The sequence below is a fragment of the Tympanuchus pallidicinctus genome, unplaced genomic scaffold, assembly GCF_026119805.1.
Source record: "Tympanuchus pallidicinctus isolate F22 unplaced genomic scaffold, pur_lepc_1.0 scaffold29, whole genome shotgun sequence".
Lineage (NCBI taxonomy): Eukaryota > Metazoa > Chordata > Aves > Galliformes > Phasianidae > Tympanuchus > Tympanuchus pallidicinctus.
Genome location: NW_026294746.1, coordinates 4,767,202 through 4,791,657, shown reverse-complemented (window position 1 = coordinate 4,791,657; position 24,456 = coordinate 4,767,202). Strand labels below are relative to the sequence as shown.

Here is a 24,456-nt window from a genome sequence, read left to right as displayed (position 1 = left end):
CTAAGGTTTCTGAGTGCAAACACATTTCACTCCAGCCAACAGCAAAACATTTATATATTGACATTTCTATGTTGGTTTGGAAGCTTGACAGAACATACAGATTATGTATAGTTCTGGGTTTTTTTAATGCTTCTTACTTTGAAAAGAAATCATTTCATCTCTGCCCTGGTTAATAAGGTATCTCCTGCTGTCTGTTGTGTGTAAGTACACACGTGCTTTCTTCAAGCTGATGCTCAATACAAATCCAAAACTTGACTGAAGCTGAACTACTGCAAGCCATAAATCTGAGGCCAAGTCCTGTAGTGCTTCTACTTCAGTTCAAATTCCCAATCCTGCAGTAGAAAGCACCACAGGTTTGAGAGGAAATTAAGATTAAAATCCTACCCTAGAAAAAGCCTGATTTACAAGGAGTGAACCAGGCATAGTTTCCAGTAAGCACTGCTGCTTGGAAGCCTTTTCCCCAAGACTCTCGATCCATTGGTTATACTAATTTCATTTAGAGACTAATGACTATCAAGATCCTGGCTTGCACTAAAGCTCTGCAGTTCCCCTAAGGCTCCAGAGTATGGCAGAGGAGAAGAGACTGCAGATGTCCCACTAACAGCACTCAGCACAAACCCCAGGTCTGCTCGTATCATATTTTACTACCTTGTTAGACCTCACCAGATCGAATGTATCAGCTCTGCAGCCACAGGAGTCCATTCCCAGATGAAAAAGAAAAGAGGAATCTCATGTTTGACAGTATTGGCTGATACTTTTTTTTTTTTTTAAAAAAAAGAGAATTTTGGGACTATTCCCTTATTTTTTAAACTTAAATTAAAAAAAAGCGCATTCCTGAGTTGAGAACTGTTATCACTTTCCCTGACAGTAAGGTAAAATAAATCTCCTCCGTAGTAAAAAGTTGCCATAATAAATCTAAGCACATGAAGAGATCTCAAGGCAAATCTGACGCTGCTGTGTAATGAAAATTCTCACCTTCATCATCATCACCACCAAGATAATGAAAAGCAGTCCCTACTTTTTTTTTTTGTTAGGTTTAAAACTCTTCTCTCACACAGGTTGCTGTAGGATTACTGAACAACTGCCTGCCCTGCAAGTGAAGAAACAAAGTGCCTATGTGCTCAGCAACCTCCGCACAAAACAATTTCACAGTAACAACAGATGCTTGGAAGTTTGCTTAAGAGGAAATTTATCTTCATCAGTATCCTTTGCTTTTCTCACCAGGACGCTCAGAACACGTTCAGTCATATATTTAGAGCTGCCATGGTCTTCACCAAGGTTATTTGGTTATCTGAGTCCACCTCTGTCCTGTTGCTATCTGCACAGTTACTCCTACTGGCCAAGACCTTCTGTCGGTGCCTTTCTTCCTGCCGCTTCTTCTTCTCCAGCCGCTGCTGTTCCTTCTTTTGTTTTTTAAATACCTGAGAAGGGGAGAACAAAAACAAAGCTGAAAACAGACATTCTGTGCCCAGCTGAGGAAAAATAACACGGTGGAAAGGAGACAAGCAGATACCAAAGCAGCTGCCAGAAAATGCTTATTCCAGACTATTTATCTGAACTTTGTGTCACTGTGGGAAGAGCGCCGTACGTCATTACAAAGTGCTCGTCTTTGTTGCTGCTACAGCTGTGGCTTTTCTCACAATCCAGTAACTGGAAGTACTTCTTAATTAAAAGGAGAAAATCATTGCTGGTTAAGCCATCCTAAGCGCTCCCCTGATCTTTAAAGGATGTTTCAATCACCGCCAACCCACCATGCACATACCTTGAAGTTTTTATTAGCTCGACTCTCTTCATCAGGTCTAGCTTTGGTATTTTCTGTTTCATGGTGATGCAAACTCTGACTTCCAAAGATTCTTGAACTGCTTCCATTATCTTCACACAGAGGTGAGGCACACAGCTTCTGACCTTCGCTCTGGGGATCGCTCTGCTCCTCAGCACCTACCAACAACACAGTTTTGTCTCAGACACTCTACACAGAAGCTGTCTCTGTCAGCCAATTCCTTCTTCCAGGCTTTCTGGAACAGTGATTTTTTTTGGAAGCTGGATCAAATATGGAAAAAGACAAAGTTCAGTCTGCTCGCTTCTGTCTGCTCTTGTAGGACAACATGTTTGTCACTTGCTGCAATGCAGAAGGGGGTCTCTTCACACTAACCCAGTGACATGCTCATATTTTTCAGAAGCATCAGAACAAAGCTCTACTGACAAGTACTCCTAACTTCACAGGGGAGACACTACATCACAAGCAACAAAAAAGAAAAGTCAGGGCCCTTAGTGCTCAAGAACTGGGTTACACCTGGGTACATCAGGCTGTCCACAGAATAGATCTAGGACAGAACATGCCCAGGGATGTTAAAGTCTGAAAGCACAGTTATCTGGTGAGGAGGCCACAAGAACGGCTCCAGGGATTACTAACCTCACACAGAGCTTTTCAAGATTTTAGTGGGGAACAAACAGGATGCAGTATGCTCAGTGTCACAGTAGGAACTTAGTTCAGTGCTTTCAGCAGACCCTGGTCAGTCTCACAACTGGCATTGCTACCAAAGACTATGCAGGAGCACAAAATCTGCCCTCCAAGCTTTTCTAAGTAAAGAAGAGGCAGCAGCACAGCTAACAGGAAGCTCCTGCTGCCAATGTCCCTGCTGAACTGCTGTTCACAGTGAACATTAAGGTCAGACAGCATTTTTCTGAGGCACTAAGTGACAAAGTCCACGTACTTACTGATTCTTTCCACTTCCTGCACTTGAAAGATGGCAAATATTGCAGATTCTACGTTGTAGTCTTCCACTTTCAGAACCTGGCTTACCAACTCAATGTCCTGTCCAAGAGAAAGATAACATCAGAGTTCAAACCAGTGACATACAGACATCTGTTCAACAGCCACCTGCTGCTGTTTATGCTGTTCCCATTAGCTCATACTCAATTTCTTCAAGAAAGTGAGGGGAAAAAATAATTAAAAAAAAAAAAGTCCTGAAGATACCAGGTACACTGTTTCAGCATAAATATTTCACACTTGATCCTTTCTGTTCTCTGCATCTTTAGTAACCACATGTCATCTAGTGGCCATAGCTAGATTTTATGGAGTATGGGATGCCCAAATTTAGCCGAATTTGGTTTTAAACCAAGGTGTTTTTTTTGAGAGAGATTGTAAGACAAAGCTTCCAAAACTATTCAGTACCCATACAAAGTATGTACTTGATTGATTCCACGATGCTGTGCACCCTAATTGATGCCTGCAGTACTGAGACTGTCCAGGACAAACACTTTTTCTCAAGGATTACCTTCGTGTATCAAGGAGTTTTGAACATGGAGCATTAAAAGGCACCCAATACTTACTGAACACCCAGTTGCACTGCACACTTCTTGTACAGCAGCTTCCATTTCAATTTCAGTCTCATCTTCAGAGTCACCCTTCTGTTGCTTCATTTCCTCCTCCTTATTTGAGTCATTTTTGGAGAGCATCTACAAGAAAAGCAAAGCCCACAAGCATGTATCAGTTTCATCATATACAATTTGACACTGACATAAATTGGGTCATAACATGTATTTCTCAGAAAAATCAGTGGAAGTTAACACAGTTTCCACTGTCCCTAACACAGCTTCCCAAGATTCATAAATTCTCCACTGAGAAAGCTCTTATATACTACAAGATCATGCAAACCAGTTAACAATCACTGGCTTTTTAAGTATTGATTTTATTATAGTTCCACACATCATACAAATACACACAGACAAACCCTGCCAACAGGGCAGCTCACTCCTTAACAGGAAAAAGCAAGATATGAAGATTATTGAATCTGGAGGTTGCATTTCCATCTGTTTCCTCCCTCCCATTTGTTTTTGTATTTGAGGCGAGGAGCCGAATTGAGATGGTGTGAACTCAAGACTTCTACAGCCCATATATCAGTGCATCACATTCAAGAGTGATTTCTAGGCCAACAATTTAAGCACTTCCCATACGGCCTCAAGAAAAGGAGCAGCACTAATTAAAATGATCTCAGGGATTCTTCTATCCCCAGGATGGAACAGGGACCACACTCTTCTCTCAGTGCAAATGAGAAAGTAAATCAACTGGTAACATTCAGCTGTTACTTATCAGCCACAGCTGATCAGGGCACTGTGACACAACCAACCTCCATCTGAAGATATGCTGGGGCTTCAGAATCATCGTTGATTCTCCTCACGCTGTCGTAGTGCTCCCCGTGCCGATATGCAATATGCAGCTCCCTCACATTGCTTTTGTCAGTGCCTTGAATCTAATTGAAACAAGCAGACTGCAAATGAGGATTTGAGCTTCACTTCAGAGTCACATTTTTCTTAGCATTACTTGTTGAAGTAATGATTAACAGTGTGCTAGGAAAAAAGTACGTAGCTGCTGAAGCATCTTTAAACAGGAAGCTCTGACCTAATAATCCAGATGTACCTACAGTAACAACACAGCTTCTGTCTGAAGGGTGAGATACAAATTGCTGGCTCAGTTACAGCAGGAAAATATTTTAATGGTAAGCTTAAGAAGATTTTCTAAGCTTTCTACAGCAGCAGTTACAGCTTTCTGATGATCTTCTCCAAACTCGTTTTCAGTGATGGTGTCCATAAAAGACACAGTGCCTTTTTTCCCCCCTCAAGTGCAAGGAAAAAGAGTTTGATCAAATTGGAACTGCAGTAGAAACAGGCACCCATGGCAAGTTTTGTTCTGCAGTTGTGACAAGACACTGCTTTATTGGTTTGCATCTGAAGTGGATGCTTTGCTTAGAAAAGAAATACCAATGAAGAAAACCAGGAGAACTGATTAACTCAAGAGCACCATTAACAATCAAACCTTCCTCTGCTCTGTCAGCACCAAGCACTGCAGCTTCTGTAAGAGAACTCCCACCATGAGAATTTAGCTCCATCTATGAGATAAAAGCTAACAGCATTTCAACTCCTGCAAGGAATGCAGGATATTACACCACAATTGCAAGTCTCCTTTGCCCACCTGCCAAGCCAGAGTTTGAGGATACGACACCTCTGCTAGAGAAGATTCCAGTAATTAAATGACAAAACTGCCTGCTTTAGGGCTCCTGAGTTTCCCAATCCTTTTACGTCTTTTCCCAGCTTGCAGAATTTACACCAAGTCACCTTTCAACCAAGACTGCGGTCTGTGCTGCATTAACAACGGATTTCACAAGAGATCTCATTCCCCATTCACCTTTTTCCACACTTGTTCACCTCTGACTTCCAACTCAACACTTGGTTACGTTTAGCTCCTGCCTTTTACCCTGTTCAGTTGTTCCACACGTTGAATCTCAGATTTCTCAACATTTCTCATTTATCAGACCCTAAATGGTTATCTTACAAATCCTGAAGCTCTTAAGACTCAAGATGAGCCAATTTCTTTGGCTGTCAGTATTGAAGCCTCACTGTGTGCTCCCTCCAAAATACAATGGAATTTTAAGCTAAAGGTAGATGCAGATTTTAAAAAAAAAAAAACAGAAATACACTAAAAAAAGGTAAAGTTACCCAAAAAGCCAGCAAAATAACCCACATGTCTGTGCTAACTTGGAGCCTGACATTTTCAGTCATTATAAAGAAAAAGTTAAAGGTCACTAAAGCCCTAAGAAGCCATCACAGGGATGCCCAACTCCACAGAGCTTCTGAGTAGGTCATAGTTTGAGAAACAGCTGCAGGGTCCAAACACTTCCCCTGTTCACATTTCTGCAGCTTAGCTGCAGTGCATGCAAATAGTTTCCTTAAAATTAAAGGATAATGCACCATCTGCTTTTGACTTGAGACCAAAGGAGGTATTCACACCATCTGCTTTAAGCTGATCTGCTTCTCTGGAAATGCTCTCTTTGTAATTTAATCCTTCCAGTATGCTGCTGGGGCTCCAAAGTAGAGATAGAAAGCAATATGTAAGGAAGTATGAAAAAAATAAGAAATTATTATGGCTAACATTAAGAAGTTGTCCTGGTTTAGTTGAATCTAGCAACTAGGAAAGACTGTCACCACAATGTGATCCCTCCAGAAGCTCCTCACACAAAACTGCTCTCTTCTATGAGTTTCAATGGCTTACAGACACCTTTCATTAATAAGACTCCAAGCAGGCACACAAAGCAGGTCCTCACCACAAACATTTACAACCCAGGAAAGGTCAGCGAGTGGGGGGGAAAAAAAAAAAGGAAAAAAAATAAAAAAAGGAGTTAGAGATTTTCAAGAGGATGTAAAAAATATGGATAAGAGTTAAGTTGCTGACGTTAGGATCCGGTTCAGAACAGTAAAACATGAACAGCACTTCCACGACCTCCCCTGCAGGGTCATTGCCTCCAGGCAGTCTTGCAGGTCAAGCAGATCAGTGTTCCTACTCATCCGTGTCACTGGCAGGTACAGTTGGTAAGATATTTATAGATCTATTCACATACATTAGAGATCTTACTGCTAATGGCTGCCACGTAAATGAGAGTTTAAATTTGTTTGGGTTCAGGAATCCATCTGAAACTAGTTTGAATACACTTAAAGCAGAGCAGAAGGGAGCTGATGGATGACTTGTTCCAGTCTCCCCCTGTAAGATGGAATCACAGGGCACAGTCCTTTCCAGAAGCTGATTAAATGCCACCCCAGGGTTTTAAAGCTGCTTCTCTCACGCTGTTCTGGCTCCATATATTTATTTTCAACCATTTATTGCTGTCTTTCATTCCCTATCCTCCTAACTGAAGCCTTGAGAGTTTTTCTTCAAGGCTGAAAAAGCAAGGACAGCTCTCCAGCATGCCAAGCTAAGCATGGCTGCTGAGCAGTATTTCTGTTCTCGTTTAATGGATCAGAAAGTTTCAATAGTTTGTATCCATCAACCAGAAGCCAAGCCAAAGTACAAGCTTTCTTTCTCACCTGCCACAGCGGTGCGTTCAGCTGATGAATAACCACGTTCATCTGATTGTTCCTTGCAAAGGCCACAATAGCATCGTTGCCAGCAAAGGTACCAGGCTTTGCCAAATTGGTAACTGAAGGAAAAAAATTCAAGAGATTTATGAGAGTTAGAGACCTGGTTTCTGACAGTTCCAAAAGCACTGCAGGGATAGCAAGTAATAAAATTTCAACAAGGAGCCCAAGAAATAAATTCTGGAAAGGAAATTCCACTGTTAAATGGCAACTGCAGGGGCAAGAATCCAGCAGTGTCAGAAGTTTACGAGTATTAAATGACCACAGAGACTCCAGAAAATGCAGCACACCTTACATTATGCAAGACCATCAGTTCTGCATTAGCTCTCTGGAAAGATGCCATGTACTAAATGACCACGCTGCTTTCATGCATCACCTTCATGTCACCTGGCACAAGCACAAGGTTGTGAGAACAAAGGCTGCATTGGTCTCTGCTTTGGATCTTCCTCTATATAAAATATCACATGTCAAGGAGAAAGAAATCCAAGGAAGTCAGCACTCAACGGCCACCAGTATTCTGGATGCTTCATTTTCTCAAGTGAAACCTCATGTGCTTTATTTTCTCCTTGTGAAAACCCTAACTTTTCACTCTTTCCTTTTTTTCTTCCCTTCTCCAGATTCTTCCTAAATTCAAATAAGTTCCAGGACAACTCTACTGGCTCATCTTTCTACAGAAACATAATAAATGTAAACTCAATGCTGTTACTAAAGATTAGAGGCTCCACGTAACATACTGCTGGGATGAGGAATAGCTTAACAGGAAGCACTCAAATGAGATGTAATCATGTCCAGAATAACCTCATCTATGAGCATCCTACGGAATCCATACCATGTTTCTCAAAGGGAACATCATCCTCCACGAAAGGTTCAAAGTCCTCTCGCTGCTTTATCATGTACTCCACCGTCTCCTGGCGATGCCTGAGGTGGTTCCGGGAGTGTCCCTCCAGCTGGTCACCCAGGGCACGAAACAAACAGTTGCTAACGAACAAGAAACCACCTGTAAGTGTGTTGGCAGCACTGCTAACAAAATGCACTATTAAACCAATGCAGAAGAAATACAGGCTGGACAGCTGGAACTGAGGTTAGAAGAATGCGGGGCAAGAATTAAGTGAACACACCATCGGCTCCTACAGAGCAAGTCAAAAGCTGTCCTGAACTGCCGCGGAGACAAAGAGCAAAGGCCAACCCAAGGATTCACGGCCCGGCTTCTCAAAAGGCACGTGTCCAACCAACCCCGTCCTCTCACGCCCGCACCGCCGGGAAGCCCTCCGGCCAGCATAGCCCTGAGCCCGTCCGTGCCAGCGAGGGGCAGAAGGGCACAGACCGACGTTATCCGAGGATACGGGGGGAACGCCCGGATCCCTGCGGGGCGCAGACCCTTCTCAACCGGGAGAGGCAGCCCTCAGCCTTCACTCCTCCGGCACTCACCCATCCCCCGGCACCTCCCGCAGCTTGAGGCCGAGGGCTCGGAGCTGCCTGGCGAGGCCCCCGCCGCCCTCTGAGGGCTTCAGAGCCGTGCCCCCGGTAGGATGCCGGGACCGCCGGGCCTTCTTGGGGCCGCCGGGCCGGGCCCGGGCTGCTTGCTTGCGGGACATCCCCGCCGGCGGCTCCACGCATGCGCAGCGGGACGGCACCATCGAGAGAGACTTTGGGATGGGTAGAGCGCCGCCACTCTGCTCCCCCGCCCTCCCTTCCCCGGGAAGAGCGGCCGCCAGGGGGCACCGCGGGAGCGGGGCTGAGCCGTCCGAAGCCGGGCTTCTGTTCCATCCGAGCCGGGGCACAAACGCCCAACCAGCGTAAGCGCACGGGCGCTTTACAAAGGTATCACGACACGGTGTTCCAGGTGCCAGCAGGACTGCTGCCGTTCTGCTAGATTTCTCCAGTTTTCCCCGTCCCATCACAGTAAGCTCTGCTAAGAGTCTGTTCCCTTTCTCTTACAGCCCCTCTATAGGTGCTAGCCAAGGACAAAACCGAGTCAAAATTCGGACGGCTCCTTTGGACCGCAGCTGAGCATTTCATCAGTGCAGGACAGCCACGAAAAGGCATTCTTAATTCAACCTGACCCATAAAAACCAGGCAGAGCCCGCGGTCTTCAACTGAAAGGTCGTCGTGCCCCTAAAAACTGGGGTCACCCAAAAGTCCGTCAAACTCTGCTGTATCTTCTGTCAGCAGAAACACAGCACAACGCCCTGACGCTTCTCTGAAGTTTGCTTACAACAACTCTTTTGCCATTCCAGGCACAGAACAAGCTCTTCTCACCCCAGCCACGCTCCAGCAGTTCATCAGATTAGAGTCCTCCTGGATTCCTTCCCCTTTAATTGCGGTTATTTCAGTTCTTTCTGCTGCTCCCCCCCTGTGGAGGGGCTGCTATGCAGTAGCACGGATAGCATTCGGGTGCATCTGAGGCTACAGGCTTGGTACTGTGTGTCTCCAAGCCCTCTGGGATCACTGACCCTTCCTTTTCTACCTTCCTTCCTTCCATGGGATTCTTATTGAGAAAACCGTCTGTATTTTACCCTTCAAATAAAAGAGATTTTGTTCAGGCACTCATTTTTCAGAAGAGCTCAGAGCCACCTACCTGGGCATTACTGAGAGCACGAGGTTGTCCTGTGAATGCCAACAAGAGTCCTACCAAGATGGTTTCCAGATCTCTTTTGTGGGCTCTGAAAACCTCATGGATCTCAAGTCACGCTTCAGTTAGCACCTAAAACCAACAGAGGTGCTCCTATAAGAAAGAGCTGATAACAATCAGACACTGAACACTCAACAGCTGAGCAGTGCTAAAGCAAGACAGGCTTCCTTACTGTCAGCCCTGCATGGAAGGCATTTGCAGTACCTGTAGGTAATGTTCATCGTTGTGGTTCTAACGCCAAAAGAGAAGGAGAACAAAACAACTTAGCAAGGTGGTGAGAAAGCCAGTGCCAGAAAGGAGCAGGACAGTTTTCCTGCCTTTCTGTCCCTCACTCTCTAATCAAAGCACTGCACTCAGTACGCCAATTAGGCAATTCTTTGACTGTCACTGTCCAACCAGGCTGTGCTTAGAACCCAAAGAAATCACCCTTAACAAATCAAGTGCTAATTGATTAATAATAGTAGTGCCATTCTCTCAGTCTGGCTGTCCCTGTGGAAAAAGCTGCAGTCTCATTACACCATGGGATCTCCTTCTGGATGGGAATTGCTCAGTGATAGCAGCCACTATAAAATGTCTTGGCCATGAAGTTAATTATTAACTGGCCAGCTCATAAAAACATCACACTGTGAGAGCACAACACACTTAAAAACAGCTGTCACTAGATGATGCATGCAACAGGAACACATAAAAGGAGACAGAAACTTGGGAAGTCCTTCGGCTAAGGGAAGACAAACTGCACTGAGGTTTATCTCCATGGAGAAATCCATGGACAAGCTAAGCAGCGACAAGCGGACAGCTTCTGGAGCACCTCAGGCTGAGGTCAGTCCTGCTCCCACCGCAGGGCCTGCAGGAATGAGCGGAGCAGGACCCCATGCAGAAAATGCTGCTGATGTGGAGAGACTGGCATTCACTGAGGGACATTCCAAAGAAATGGAGAGCTCTCCAGGCACAGAGCTAGACAGTGCTGATGCCTTGAAAACAGCGTTTTCAGGAGACGGTCTGAACTCAGCATCTCTTGCTGTAACAAACCCGAGCTCTCCTGAGGTATGCAGTTCTGAAAGGGACGACCAGCCTTCACCCACATCATCTGTCGCAGACATGGACTGCCTGGTCTGCTTCAACAAGTACAGCATTTATCGGGTCCCAAAGCTCCTGGGCTGTCAGCATGCTTTCTGTGCGGTCTGCCTGAAGCTCATCCTCAGGAAAGAGGAGAATACCTGGATAATCACCTGCCCCCTGTGCAGAAAAAACACATTTGTGTCAGGAGGACTTATCCGCACGCTCCCAAACAAAGAAGAGATCATGGACCTCTTGGAGCACCCCGACTCATGTCATGAGGTACACGTCTCGGGCATCGGGCTGGATAGCAGCAGCTGGGCTCAGAGCAGCCAGGACATTGTAAACAGAGACCCAACGATCCCAGCAGACAACAGACTGGCTGTGCAGAGACTTGTGCTGCTCCTGCTGCTTTTGGTGATTCTCACCATCCTCATCCTCCCGTTCATATACTCCGGGATGATAAAATGGGTCATTTGTATCATGCTGATTTTGGGGTTGGTCATGTCTATGGTGCTTTGCTGCACTCCTAAATTTTACTGGCGCTGCAATGGAAGCTCACTCAGGTCGTGCCACAAGGAGACCCACATTGCTGCTATTGCCTGAAACAATTTGAGATACCTGGAGATAATGCCTCGTTCCCCTTGCACAGCTCAGTGTCAGCAGCACGAGTCAGTTACTGGACTTTGAAAGCAAACACATCATAAATTCAAAGCGTCTGACATAGCCCTAAGGCTGAATGGCTATGCAGAGTGCTGCTTTAATATTACTGAAAACATAGAAAAACATCTGTATTCTGATATTTGTAAGAGAAAATTGTAAGCCTTCCTCACAGCTTCTATCCCAGATGAATAATTGTTTTGTTTTGCTTTGGTCATTTTGTTCTTGTTGGTGTCATCTCTGGATTACTGCTGCAGAACATTATCTGAAACATCTGACACTGAAAATTTGTCCCCGTTGCTGTGTTTTCCTGCTCTCTTAACATACCCACACCTTTTCTTGTGATAATGTGGGGAATTAGCCTGATAATCTGGGACTGGACAACCAGCCTCAACGGAAGAGGGTGATTTTAACCCAGTTTATCACCTTAGTCTGTATCATGGACCAAAAGGTTGTTGTCAGCGGTGGGAAGGTAGGGCTGGGAGAAGGCAGCCACCTTAAGTTGCCACCTTAAGTTGCACGCAAAACTAGAGAGGAAGAGGCAAAATCAACACTTCTAATCTTGAGTCCACAACTTACAAAGGGCAAGGCTCTGAAAAGCTCATGACATTCCAAGCTCTCTGTGCTTTTTAGCACAGAAATGGTTCCTCTCAGCTGCACTCCTCTATCTGGCTTCCTGTACCACCTCTCCTCTTGCTCTCTTTACATTAAGTGTGACATTGCCCTTGGAGATGCCCACAACTCTCCCTGTAGAGATCAAAATAAATCTACCGATGGTTATCCTATGCCAAATCTGATATATTTTTTTTAATATATGGAATATATCCATTAAAGTTTAATAATGCTAATTGCTCATTGACTTCTGCGTTTCAATTCTGCATGCCAATTAACATCAAAACATTTCCCAGCTCCCTCACTGACAGGATCTACAGCTGAGAGAGCATTCTGTGAGTAAAGCAGAAAAGTAATGCGGTGGGCTTTTTTCTTTGAATAAGGAAAACAAACCTGTCAAGCCCTCTCCACAGCAGTGGATGACTGCTACTATAAATGTTTGTAACAAATACTAATTGAGCCCCAATGTGATGTGCATGAATACAGAAGAATAAGCTAGAAGGGTTAAAGGAAAAGCGTGCACCAATTGCGCAGAACACTGATCTCATTCAAATGACGAGATAGCAAGGATGGAACACACTTTCCTGAAGATGACAAAGATGACATGAGCTACAGCCATCACGTGGCCCAATTAAAAACTGAAGGGCAGTCTGGCCCAGGAGAAGACACTTGGGAAGGGACGAAGTGAGACTGGCACCAAACAGCACCCACTCTGGAAGGGTGTACAGCTCACACCCAGCACCAGTTTGTTATCTCCAGTCAAGAGATACTGCTCCTGAACTGATGCTCACAGTGCACACACACACAAAAGTGTTAGAAAGGAATGTTTTACCTCAAAACGGTCATCCTGCAGCTCTATACCAGCACATTACAAACTTGTGCTCAGCAGTTCAGCTGGAACAACGCTTCAGCCTTTACAGCTTCTAGCAGTCATCCAATTCAGAGTTCATGGATGTTGGCAGAAGTCATTACATCCTATGAGCTGAATTCTTTTACAGCAGCTATTAATTCCCAAGGCCTGACAAGATAAGGCTCAATGACAATGCAATCCTTTGAAGGGGCATGTAAGTTTATGGTGGAAAGCTGCAAAAAAATGTGTTTGTATTCAAAAACATAAAAGGATTTGTTTGTATGCAGTTCTCCTTCATACCAATCTGAATGGCAATCGAGTTGCAGTTCCAAATTACCCTGCCTTGCTTACAGTAGCTAGGTGGGTCCTGATTTCACATAGTGATTAAATGACATAGCATGGAAATAGTGCATGGTGAGAAATGGGCCAAGGTGGTGGCTGACATCCTGCACAAATACCCCAGAACTGCGTTTTGTAAGGACGGAACGCCATGGAGACATTAAGAGCATGATGAGACCCAACAAATTATCGTGGATTGTATAGACAGAACCCTGGCCCACGTGTTCTAAATTGCTTTTAACGGCAGGAGAGCTTTCAATCCTCGAACACAAGAAACAAATCTGCAGATTTGGTTCTGAGAACACAGATTTGTGTCCAGATGGCTTTCTGCTTGTTGTGAACCATGTGCAGATGTCCACTGTGGTTACCTGGGTCGGTTTTTGCACCCCAGCTGGGATCATGGGGCCTTCTGAGCCTCTCGTCACATTGAAGTTCATGATGATGCCCAAAAACCAAAAGGGTGATATGGATAAGGAGCACTTGTGAGAGCAAACCTGAAGGTGTAATGCTAGCAGCAAGCAAGCAGGACGTTTGGACAAATCAAATTTGGCTTTTCAACAGAACATATTTCAGATATTTTATTTTAGAAGACTCAAGTAGCGGATTTTGATGTATACATCAGCTACCGAGCAGCCCAAACTAGGTTCACTTTCACAAAACGTGATCATCCAGCAAAGCTGCTTCCTTCCTCTTGAAAAGGCAAATTTTGCCACGGATCACCAAGCACTGTGCTTGCTCCGTGCCACCACTGGAACAAAAACACTGACCAAAACCCATGAAACCAATGCAGTGCAATTCAGGGAGCTGAATTAACTCCACAGCCTTAGCACAGCCCTAGGATTTTGACAAGGCCAATTAACCAGAGCTGAGCAGAGCCAAGCTGATTGCACCCGTAACTCTGGGTTATGGATGCTGGTGTTTGCTGATCGCTCTGCAGTTTGTTTAGGTAACAGAGCTGTGTCTCTGGGCTGAGGAGATAAGGAAGTTCTGCAGGGAAATAGGAGGTCCTCCTTGGATTTGATTACTGCATTTGTAACATACACCTGGGAAACTCCTGCATACGCAACACGAGTAATGTAGATAAGCTGAAGACCCGTTGTGCAGGCTATGCATTATAGGAGGACGACCCCCACGCATCCAGCGCTGCTTTAAAGAATGCCTGCTTTCTAACACTCCAACTCGAATCTTAGAGACTTTCCTGATCGACTGATTTAAAGAATCAAGCAGCAGCTGGCCTTGCTGCTTCCTCCCCATCGGGCCGGTCAACAGCGCAGGTGAGCCATCGCCTCAGCCCGGTGCCCGCCATCACCTCACGTGAGATGCCGCCTCAGCGCAGCGCGCTTCCTTCCCGCCCTTCGTAAGCTGCGCTCGCTGCTACGCTATCGGCGTAAGGAGAGCAGAGGGTCGCCCGGCTCTATCCGTACGGAACCTGCGTAAGGGCGACGGGCACAGACGGGACGGGCGGAAGGGGCGGGGGGCAGCGGCGGAAGGGAACGCAGCGCTCCGGGTCGGCAGCAGGTCGGACCCGGGCGGCGAGAGGGGCTGGGACCGGGCTGAGGGGTGGGGAGGGCGGACACCTCGCTTCAGGCTGTTCCTTGAGGGCGCTGTGGCGGTGTCCGCGGGCTGCGCTTCTCCTCACGGATGGCTGCTGTCCCCTCAGCGCGTTTTCCCGCTCAGCGTTTCTCTTTGCCTCTCCGCAGCTCTGGGTCCTTTTAGGATTCCTCCTTTCCCAATAGAATTGCAAGAAACCGCATCTCAAGAAAGCAAAAAGTGTGAGAAACAAGTGCTGCAAATGATATTTTTTTAAAAAAAAACCGCTTTCAAGTGCGCATTTCAGATGATGGCAGTGCTATAGGTTTCTGAATCACGTAGTCCTGAGTTCAGTGCCAGCAGCTGTACAACCTCAGCACATTTTCCCTTTTTTTCCTGTTTTCCTTAGATATTTATGAAGAAATTGATATCTGTGTACTGCTCACAGCTCTCCTCGACTGAAGAGGTGACAGAAAAGGGCCAAGCGAAGCTGCCCTTCTAAACACTCAGCATCACAAATCACTGTTTATTTCCAATGCTGCTTCCCATAATAACTTAATACATCTGTGTTCAGAGGTGAGTGGACATGCCAGGTTATTTTGCATGAAGTTATTGTGACTGTGTTCCATAATTTCCAGGCGGTCATGTTGAGTCAGGCTCTGGATGCTTTAGGAAGATCAGAGCTCAGGGAGTGGTGTGAAATGGAGTTTGATCACCCACGTGAGGGCTTTGGAGCTGCTGAGGTAGTAAAAAGTCTTGGGATTTTGGCAGGGGGTGAAATCCTAGGAAGCATGGAGACATCTCACTGTGCCTTCAGAGCCGAAGCCCCAGGCATGGTGCTGTGTGCTGAGGGGGGGTACAGTGCCACCTGGACCAGCACTGATCCCTGTTGGAGTGTCACCTGGCCCTCCCTTCCTCTGACTGGAACAGAAAGAGCACTGTTTATTTATTCCTGAGGACTTTGTGCTCCCGTGTTGCTGGAATGTGATGTTTCCATGGAAACGTGCTGAGGTTCCTTATATCTGTGTGCTCAGACCAGAGGCAGCATCAGGAGATGCTTGCTGCGGGGAAGCTGAGCTCTCCTGGGGACAGGCATTGCAGCAATCCCCAGCCTTTCAGTGATGAATGTGTGTTGGTTTATACACCAGCAGTTACATAGTGCAAGCCTTGAGGAATATGAATACTTTCAGATACATTTCTGAGTGAGACAGCATGACAGACAGCTTACCTGGAACATCATGACAGATAGCATGGAGATAATGCAGTCTCTACAAAGAGCTGCTCCTCTGCTGCACTTCTTTCTTCTGGAATTCTAAGCTACCCCGTAAGTGGTATCTGAATCTTCTGAGATTGAGTGCTTGGTTAATGCTGTTACAGCAGGTTGTCTCCAGTTCCTATCAGCAGGGAAAGTATCCAAATAGCAAGCACAAAATGGTTTGCCATTTGTGATATGCCTTTGGAAATGGATTGCGTCTTGATGTAGTCAGTAGAACTTTCAGGTGATGTAAGTGAGCTTTGAAGCAGACTTACTGATGTTCAGTTGTGGAATGTGCTGCTGTCACCTCTGCCCGATTTCTGTCCTCTCTGCTAGCTGCTTGGATTAGCAGCCAAAACTCCCTGTATACTCAGTGAGGCTCCCAGGAGCCCTTTGGAGCAGTTCATTTGGAAGTGTGTGATCACAAGCTGCTTACATTTTGGTGCTCTGAAAATAATATTTGGCCCAGCCTAAGTTCCAGGTAGCATGGCAATGTTATGTTTAGGGAAATGTAGTGGTAGGTTGTATAGGTAAGATTAGACTATAAACAAAGCATAGCAATGGCTTGGGAAATAAGTGGTTTCATTAACAGTCCTAATCAGAGGCTGCAGCTGGACTTAACTTTCTTAACACTGTTAGCAAAATGAACATAGGAGCAATTTGGGTTGGGGATGAAAGAAGCAAATTATTTCCCAGGCTGCCATACTGGTCCCTGTGCCAGGTGCAGAGCTTTTATTTTTCCATCTCTTTTTCCACTAAATATGTGAATAATATGCCAGAATGGAACCCAGTCTCTTTTCATCTTGAAGTAGACTTCTCCTTTTGAGAAGCGTTGTTGATTTGGTGCAAAAGAACTAAGAACTGGTGAACAGAAAGCCTCCTATTGTCTGTGGTCACGGCATTGCGTTGCAATGAGATACACAAGTTGGGCTTTGACAGACCTGCATTGCTGCAGACCAGCAAGTGTGGCAGTGAAAAAGCAAAGGCAATTTGTTTCCTCGATTTCTGGTTTCCAGTTGTTATGTTATTTTTTTCCCTTCTGCTTTTTCTTCTTTGAACTTGCAGGTAAAAATGGCTACAGAAGAGAAGTGGGAAAGTTCGGCTTCGAAGCAGAATAGTGGAGCTGAACAAGCAGAAGACAGGGAATCGTGTGTGCTGCTGAGCCAGCAGCTGGGTGAACCAGGAAAGTTCACTTATGCAGCACTCTGTGGGGTATCCCTGGCGTGGCTGTTCCCTGAAAAAGAACAAAGGTACTAAATGTGGGCACAGGGAATGAGCACAGCAGGTGGCTTTTGGAGCAACTCACACCGAAGTGGTGTCAGAGTCAGTGTTGCAAATGGGATGGATTGGGTTTAAAAAAAATAAAGACTGAAGCATCCCAAGGAAGCAGGGACCGCTCAAGGCTTGCAAAAATACTCTGTTACAAGGCCTCACCTGCCTCTGTTGCCTTACAGCTCCTTCAGGACAGAGTTCATTGAGGGCTTGGTGAAATGGCTGGACCTGCCTGATGCTGTCTTGCCTGCCATGACAGCGTTTGCTAGTGGCTTAGGAGGTGAGGGCACAGAAACTTTTGCCCAGCTTTTGCTGAAGGATCCCACTGTGAAAGATAATCCTGTTGTCATTACCCAGGTAAGTTCCTACGTTCCCCTCAGTTCTGTTTGGTTTTACAAAAAAAGATCTGTTATACTTGCCTGTTTGTCCAGTTCTGTTTGTGCAGTTAGGGAAGTAAATCAGAATCCTGATATGCATTTTCTTCTGTGCAGCTCTGTGGGTGCTTAGCAATCTATCCATTCACAGCACGTGGAAGTGATGAGCATGAGATGCAGTTACTGCTGAATTAACATTTTCTGTCTTTGATGCCTTTGCCTTAGAGAGAACTGTCAAAGCTTTGACTGTATTGCTGCAATCTTTTTTACACACATGGGCATTCTGCAGATTTTGGTGAAATGCTGAACATGAGAGGCCCTATTTTTCATTCCCTCTTACTGTGAGCAAGGGGGATTTTGGAGGAGCAGGAAAATGTGTGTATATGAGGAGGTGTGTAGAGGGCCAGTAGTTTTACAGGGTTTAATGTTCCTTCTCCTCTAATACAAAACATTTCTACGTACGTGAACATGAACAAGGCTGCATAGGTAAAGAGATGATGGAATTGTTCCTTCTTGGTCGTGATGAATTCCCTTTATCTTTGTCTTCTTTTGTGTCTCCTAGCTGGTCCATAAAAGGCATCAGAAGATTTGATGCAAACATCAGTATGTTATAATGCTCAAAATATTATAGCAACCTCACTGCAGTGACAGAGATTAATGAGCTTAATTAGTAAGTTGGGGCAGATATGAAATAAGAGCAGCTGTTTTGATTTATTTATTTTTTTAAAATTATTGTGTTTGCTCAGAAGCAGTAAGTGTACGTTCAGTTCTTTCTGTGTTGAGATGACCTAGCATTTCCCAGGCTTGTTTCCCTAGCTCTGTCTACTCCAGGATGAGTTCTCTAGAATTAGGCTGCTGCATTTAATAAGAGTGAAATTTTGGCAAAACGTAACTTGTGCTTGCTCCAAGTTTATGTTGTGTTAGGTCTCCGTGTGCTTTTACAAAACACTCTCTGGATCCTCAGAGATCACAGCCTCTGGGATTGTGCAATATTTTGTTATGAGAACGGAGGCACTTGCCATGGTTCCTAGTGGAACACAGAAGCCTTTGATAACGGTTCTTTGATTAAATGAAAGCAAAGATCAGCAATAGCTATCAGCCTAATGCCTCAACAGTTGGACCTCATGCAGTCCTGTGAGGTGATTGGTGTTGTCAGATGAAGCACATAATTAAAGGTTGCTGCAGGGCAAAGCATGAGAGGCTTGCAGGATGTTGGTGGGAAAGCATTCCGGCATATGGGAAGCTTCAAGGTACCAGGCTGAGATAAGCTGAGATAAACTTTTTCCTTATTACCTGAAAATAAGCCACAGGATCAAACTTTGTCAGTTCTCCATCTGTTGCTTTATGGCACTACTGTTTCTTTGTTTAACCGTAAATGTTTATTCCAGGAACACGCTTCAGTGCTCACTGTGTTCAGTGGCAGGGTCCTGGTGCCTCTAATGCTTGTATTTTTGAATGCCCTCTACCAAGGGATGATGCACAGATCAGGAGGTGAGCTCACCACTGATGCAGTGAGAATTTGAGGATCGTGGATTTATGCCTTCATTTGAATTTACTGCAGGTGATGAATACATGCAAACGCTGTCTTTTTGACAGCAGTCATAACAAATAGCTGTGGGTGTGGTATGAGAAAGCAGTGATTCTTGTCTAGATAGGAATCAATTTATTATTTGCTTTTAGTGACAGCGAAAGGAGGGGAAGAAGTTGACTTTGCTCACTTTTGTTTCCTGGTAGTGGATGAGAAAACAAAATTCTTAATGAGTCTTTTTTCTTCTTGCTTTGAGCAGACTTAGAATGCCCATTTTCCTGTGTATTCCTTGTTGTTATTTCCCTCCCACACGCAGTGGCATTGCAATGTGAAACCCTCTGTGAGGAAATAGATTTTGGACTTGTAGCAATTAATAAAATACTGGCAAAGACTTGTAATAAAGATTGCTTTCCTTTCTTTTGTGAGGTTTCACTCAATTGTGCATGGTGGTCCTGAGCACAATTAAAATTAAAAACACCTCCACTTCAAAATGACCAAACCTCAATAGCTGCTGCATAAAGAGAGGAAACAAACAAGTTGTGAACTAATCTAATCAATGCCGATTGGACTCCAGGTGACTGCATGGTAGTACGTGCAAAGCCTGAAGCACTGAGAAATACTTGAGTATGCTAATGGTCACAAATGCAATCTCTTGTTCCAGTTTGTCACCTGATTACCCGAATCCATCTCTCACCTTTTGAACTACACGTGTCTAAATGCTTAGGCCAGATTTTTGAAAGAAGTTATTTGATGTTGGGTGCCGCTGAGCCTACTGGATAAATCGTGTAGGAGCTGAGCCATGACCTATGGCTCCTTCACAAGACCCAGGGAGCATTTATTGCCTCTGAACTGGCTCTGTGCAGCACCGCAGCCCTGCTCAGGAGGCTGCCTGCATTAGCAAATGACAGCAGCAAGGTCAAAAGCTTCACCTAACTCCGGACTTGGGGTTCCACTCTTGATCAGCTTTCTGCTTAGGCCTCACAGCCTTGGGCTTTCTGCTGGGCTTTGTCACCTCTGTGCCAGCCCCTCCTGGCAGCCCTGAAGCCAGATGGGCTGCACGGCAGCAGTTGCAGTGCCTGGGGACTGCAAAACCCAAGTTCCATTCCTCTCTCTGCCTGGGGGATTTATGGTTCCATTTCCCACCCCTTGCCAACCTGCCTGGGGAACTGTCTGCATTCTGCACAGAATGCTGACTGTGCCTGGAGCTAAAAAGAAGCCTCCTTTTTTTTTTTTCCCCTACATTGTGGTGGCTTTCAGAACACAAGAGTTCTGATTCACAATGACAACAGTTACACTAGAGATAGCAAACCAGCCCTCTCCTTTTCCCCTGGCCACTGGGATGCAGGAGGAATGCTGTGTTGTGCAGAGCCCAGATCAGCAGAATCTTGAAGAAACATTTATCCTGTTGGATCTTGCAGGGCAGGCAGGCAAAGGATGGGCAGAGCCACGTAAATGTTTAGCAGCAGAGCACCTGAGTTGTTGTGCACCTGAGCAGTGTATCTGTAGAAAACTCATATGTAAATGTTAGGCAGCAGCAGAGCAAAGGTTTTGGAGTCCTACCTTGTAAAAAAGCATAGATTCTGCCACATACATTCAGCTGCACTGACCCTGTGGTTTCCCTCGTGCTATGGAAAAGCTTTTCTCCTGTATCAGATAGTTGACTCTCCTTAGGTTAAACTGCTATTCAGAGTACAGGTACTGATACTTGACTCAGTGTCTACAGTCTGCCCCTCTTCAAGGACTGGGTTAAAGGTGCCTTGTTCTCTGTGCTCCTTGTGCAGCAGATTAGAGACATTTTTACAATCCAAATGTTGCTTATGGGTCTAATAAGCATAAACTCTTTGGCAGCATCCTGTGTCTTTGAATGTATTTTTCATGTTCTCAAGGGGTCAAAGGATTCCCTATAAAATTCAGCTGTGCTTTAGGCTTGGAGGAGAGGAACTAGCTAGACTGAGCTAGTGCTTACTCCTTTAGTTACATAAAGAGCTTAGAATTTATTGTCATTGTTACTCAGTGACAATAAAAGAAGAAAACTTGTGTGACCTGGTGTAGGGAACCTGCTTTGGCAGGGGGGTTGGACTCGATGATCTCTGGAGGTCCCTTCCAACCCTTACAATTCTGTGATTCTGTGAACACAGCAGTAAAACATCAGAATTTCTCATCTGAGGAGCACTGACCTCTTTCATGGATTTGTCCATGGAAGCCTTATATTGAATTGATCTGTTTTTCCTATTTATTTTTTCTGATGGAAAGCCAACGTAGCCCCTCGATCTTTACAGACAGCTAAAAATCTTGTGATTTCTATTAATCCATAAGAACTTCATGCCAGTTCAGCCCTACTCCCTAGAGCTATGAATTCCCAGAATAGGGGAATTCCAGGAAATAGGGGCTGCTGGTCCATCTAAGTGACATTCAAACCTATTGGAGCTGAAAGTTCGAGTTGGTGTGACTAGAAGAGCAGAAGGCATCAGTGCAGCTGGGAGCTTACAGCCTGATTTCTCCAGGCTTTGAAGTCCTGTGTACTCACAGGGCGTTCAATTTCAACAGGATTGCTAGTAACAACAACCTAACAATCAGCTGCTTCAGCACATACCAAGCAGGCACTACTCTCCCATCCTGTGCTTATCTGCTTCTGTCCAGCCATTTGTACCTGCAAATGCATAATTGTGTACTGGAAGCATCTGGCTTTGCTTTGTTGATTTGTAGCTTCCTGCCTTCCCACAGGCAGAATAGACGCTCTGCAGCCATGAAACGGTGGTGTGATGGGATTTCATACTTCCATTTTAAGACCTCTAGGTGTTAACTTCAATATTCTTTTTTTTTCCTTCTTTTTAGGATCTTTTGTCCTTCTCTCTCAGAGATGGTAAGTTCACGTTAGAGTTTGTTCTTTGTAAGGCTAACATCAGTGAGTTCGTATCTGATACTTCAAAATGCTCAGAGCTCAGGGTGCCAATCGATTTTATCCTACATTCCTTTATAACAAAAGCATGTGCTCTTCCCGTGTGGTCACTACAGGGAAGACAACTGACACTACCTGCTAAAAACTCAGCAACTTGTCACCTCTGTAGCTTCACATGTACTGGCATGCAATTGTGTGTAATGATTGAAAAGCTCTGAAGCTGAATACCTAGACTGGAATGTTTTTCTCCTCCAGTGTTTCCAGGGGTGCAGGTGACCTCTCCTTCCTTTTGGAAAGCCACAGAGCTGTTATGAAAATTTCAACCCTAAAACCCTCTGCAGATCACTCGTTGCCTAAGAGGAAAACAAATACATATTCAGGGAGTAAATTCTGGTGTGAATAAACGCGATTCACGTAACTTCTGGCTTACAATGTGTAGCATTGATCAGTCTGATACATTTCATGCAACAGGCTGCCTACTGCACAAAATGTTCATTTTTACAAGAAGCCTGTTTTATATTGCAGCTTGCCTTTTTTAAAAGCCCCGTGCTGTAGCATGTTCACACAGGAAAGAGCTCCCTGGCTGCTGATTAGCCTATTTCACTTGAGAACAAATACCACTTTTGTTCCTGTTGTATTTTTAATGGAAAATCAACTATTCAGTTATTGCAAAACTGCCTGTTTTGCTAAGCTGGAATTTAAAACAAATGTATTTTCAAGCCTTGGTGACTTATTGCCAAGCTGGCTAAGTGAGAAGCTAAGCTGTGCATTGCAGGCAGGAGGCAGGAAGGCTACTGTTAAGAATCCTGCTTGGGTTTGCATGTTGTGCTACATATCAGGGATGAAAGGAGGATAAGTATTAACCTTATTTCCCTACTAAGCACAGATTTTAAAAGTGAACTCATTAAAGCCTACTGAAGCAGCTTAGTATCTTGGTAATGATGGTAATAAATAAATAAACTGAACAGATTGCCAATGGCCATATTTGGCCTACGTGCAGCACATATCAGAACCATACTTTGTAGTTGTGTCTTGCTGGTATCTTTATGCAACCCTAGAGAAACTCTTGTGCTTTTCATCACAGAGTGCACCGAGAGGCCTTTATAAAAGCCTGCTATCAGCAAACAGCAGATGCTACTGAGAGAAACACATTAAAAAAAAAAAAAAGAGTTGGCACCAATCATTTTGAAATCTGTTATATCTAAATGATTATGATTATTTTTCTAACAACACTTGTTTGTACGCCCGGGAGTAGTCCTGTCTCCTGCTGCAGGTTGTGTGAGGTCGTCCACTCCTCTGCTCCTTGTCCTCTATCAAAGACAGTGAAAACCTAAAGATTTGAGATCTTTTCCTGCCTTATAGGCAGTTACCTGGTGCAGTGGCTCTGCTGACAGGATGAGGTTTGCACTGAGGAAGGTTTTCCTTTTAGAGCTCTCTTCTTTAGACGGTAACAATTGTCTTCAAACACGTGAAAGATGAAGAGGGCCTGAGGGAAGGAATATGCTTTTGTGCAGCATGGTCCTCTAGTGCAGCTGGGTTTCTCCACTTGTTATTTAATGTGGTGTGATGAAGACTGATGGATTTCCTGGGCTTTCCTGTGTTTAAGGGTACTATGATGCACGAGTGAGGGTGTTGATCTGCCACGTCAGCTGGCTGCTGAGAATCCCCTTGGAGGAGCTGGAAGCCATGGAGGAATCTCTGCTTGAAAGCCTGAAGGAACAAACAGAGGAAGAGTCAGAGTAAGAATACTTGGCTTGGCTAAGGGATGAAGAAGCACTGCTGCTGGTTGAAAGTTTAGCATCAGTTATTCTGCCTAAGTCCAGGCTCTGCTCATTCTCCCTGTGGCTTTTAACTCAGTCATTTACGGCTTGATGAGAGTTGCAGGGCCTTCAAAGCACTTCAGCTGCACTGAGAGCCAACAGTGCTCAGCATTTGTAAAGTCAGAGCTGCAGCCCAACCTTGCAACCTTGCAAATGCACACACCAAACTCCTTCATCTCCTTGTTCCTATTTTGTCTCCTAGACCGTAGATAATATTTAAGTGCACCAGAAAGATCTGTATCTCTTGGCCTAACGCTCTTCAGATAGAAACAAATAGATTTACAGAGGAATTGTTCCCTCTGGAGAAACCATGACTCTGAAAAGCAAACAGGCCAGATGCTTGCTGACCCGGCAGTGTTTTGATTATTTCCCTTACTCTGCTTTACAGAAGGGGATGGGTCAGTGTGAATATATCAAGGCTAAAGCCAGGCTATTTCTTACAGGCCAATCTCACACCTCTGCAGTAATGCCTCCTGCAGAATGAAGTTCTTGTAAAATTTCAGGATTAAATCCTCAGTTGTTAATTTTCTACAGATCCGCCCACTCTGCCTGAAGAGTCAGCTAACTCCTGAAGGCAGACCTTTGAGGGCAACCACTGGCATCTTTATGTATCTATGGACTGTTGATCACTTGACTTCTCTGCTGTTAATGTAAGATGAAGCCTCTTAACTGCAAGTTGTTATATTCAGAACTGCCAAACAATTGGCATCTCTACGAAAC

At 44.9% G+C, this 24,456-nt stretch overlaps 3 protein-coding genes across 7 annotated transcripts in view; 2 read left to right on the top strand and 1 right to left on the bottom strand.

Moving 5' to 3' along the window:
• Positions 1–1,172: 1,172 nt before the first annotated feature.
• OTUD3 (OTU deubiquitinase 3) lies at positions 1,173–8,542 on the bottom strand. Its single transcript, XM_052691807.1, has 8 exons — positions 8,338–8,542; positions 7,739–7,887; positions 6,859–6,971; positions 4,131–4,253; positions 3,334–3,459; positions 2,719–2,815; positions 1,763–1,938; positions 1,173–1,421 (listed from the first exon to the last, which is right to left on the bottom strand). Exons 1-8 carry the CDS (start codon positions 8,502–8,504, stop codon positions 1,245–1,247), a joined length of 1,128 nt encoding a protein of 375 aa, XP_052547767.1. The 5' UTR covers positions 8,505–8,542; the 3' UTR covers positions 1,173–1,244.
• A 1,627-nt stretch (positions 8,543–10,169) lies between these two features.
• RNF186 (ring finger protein 186) lies at positions 10,170–15,166 on the top strand. The gene is made up of 2 exons (XM_052691809.1): positions 10,170–14,491; positions 14,998–15,166. Exon 1 carries the CDS (start codon positions 10,211–10,213, stop codon positions 11,201–11,203), a length of 993 nt encoding a protein of 330 aa, XP_052547769.1. The 5' UTR covers positions 10,170–10,210; the 3' UTR covers positions 11,204–14,491; positions 14,998–15,166.
• TMCO4 (transmembrane and coiled-coil domains 4) overlaps positions 15,055–24,456 on the top strand; it is a 37,210-nt gene continuing 27,808 nt past the window's right edge. For 4 of the 5 annotated variants that reach the window (XR_008208754.1, XR_008208753.1, XM_052691792.1 and 1 more), the window contains exons 1-5: positions 15,055–15,164; positions 16,909–17,093; positions 17,298–17,472; positions 21,853–21,880; positions 23,523–23,655. Coding sequence is in view for 3 of the 5 variants with exons in the window: in XM_052691792.1 (XP_052547752.1) it covers positions 16,915–17,093; positions 17,298–17,472; positions 21,853–21,880; positions 23,523–23,655 (515 nt within the window). In the remaining 2 variants the exon portion in view is untranslated. Of the gene's footprint in view, positions 15,165–15,736; positions 15,913–16,908; positions 17,094–17,297; positions 17,473–21,852; positions 21,881–23,522; positions 23,656–24,456 lie in introns of all 5 variants that reach the window. The other variant, XM_052691793.1, reaches the window with a different exon arrangement.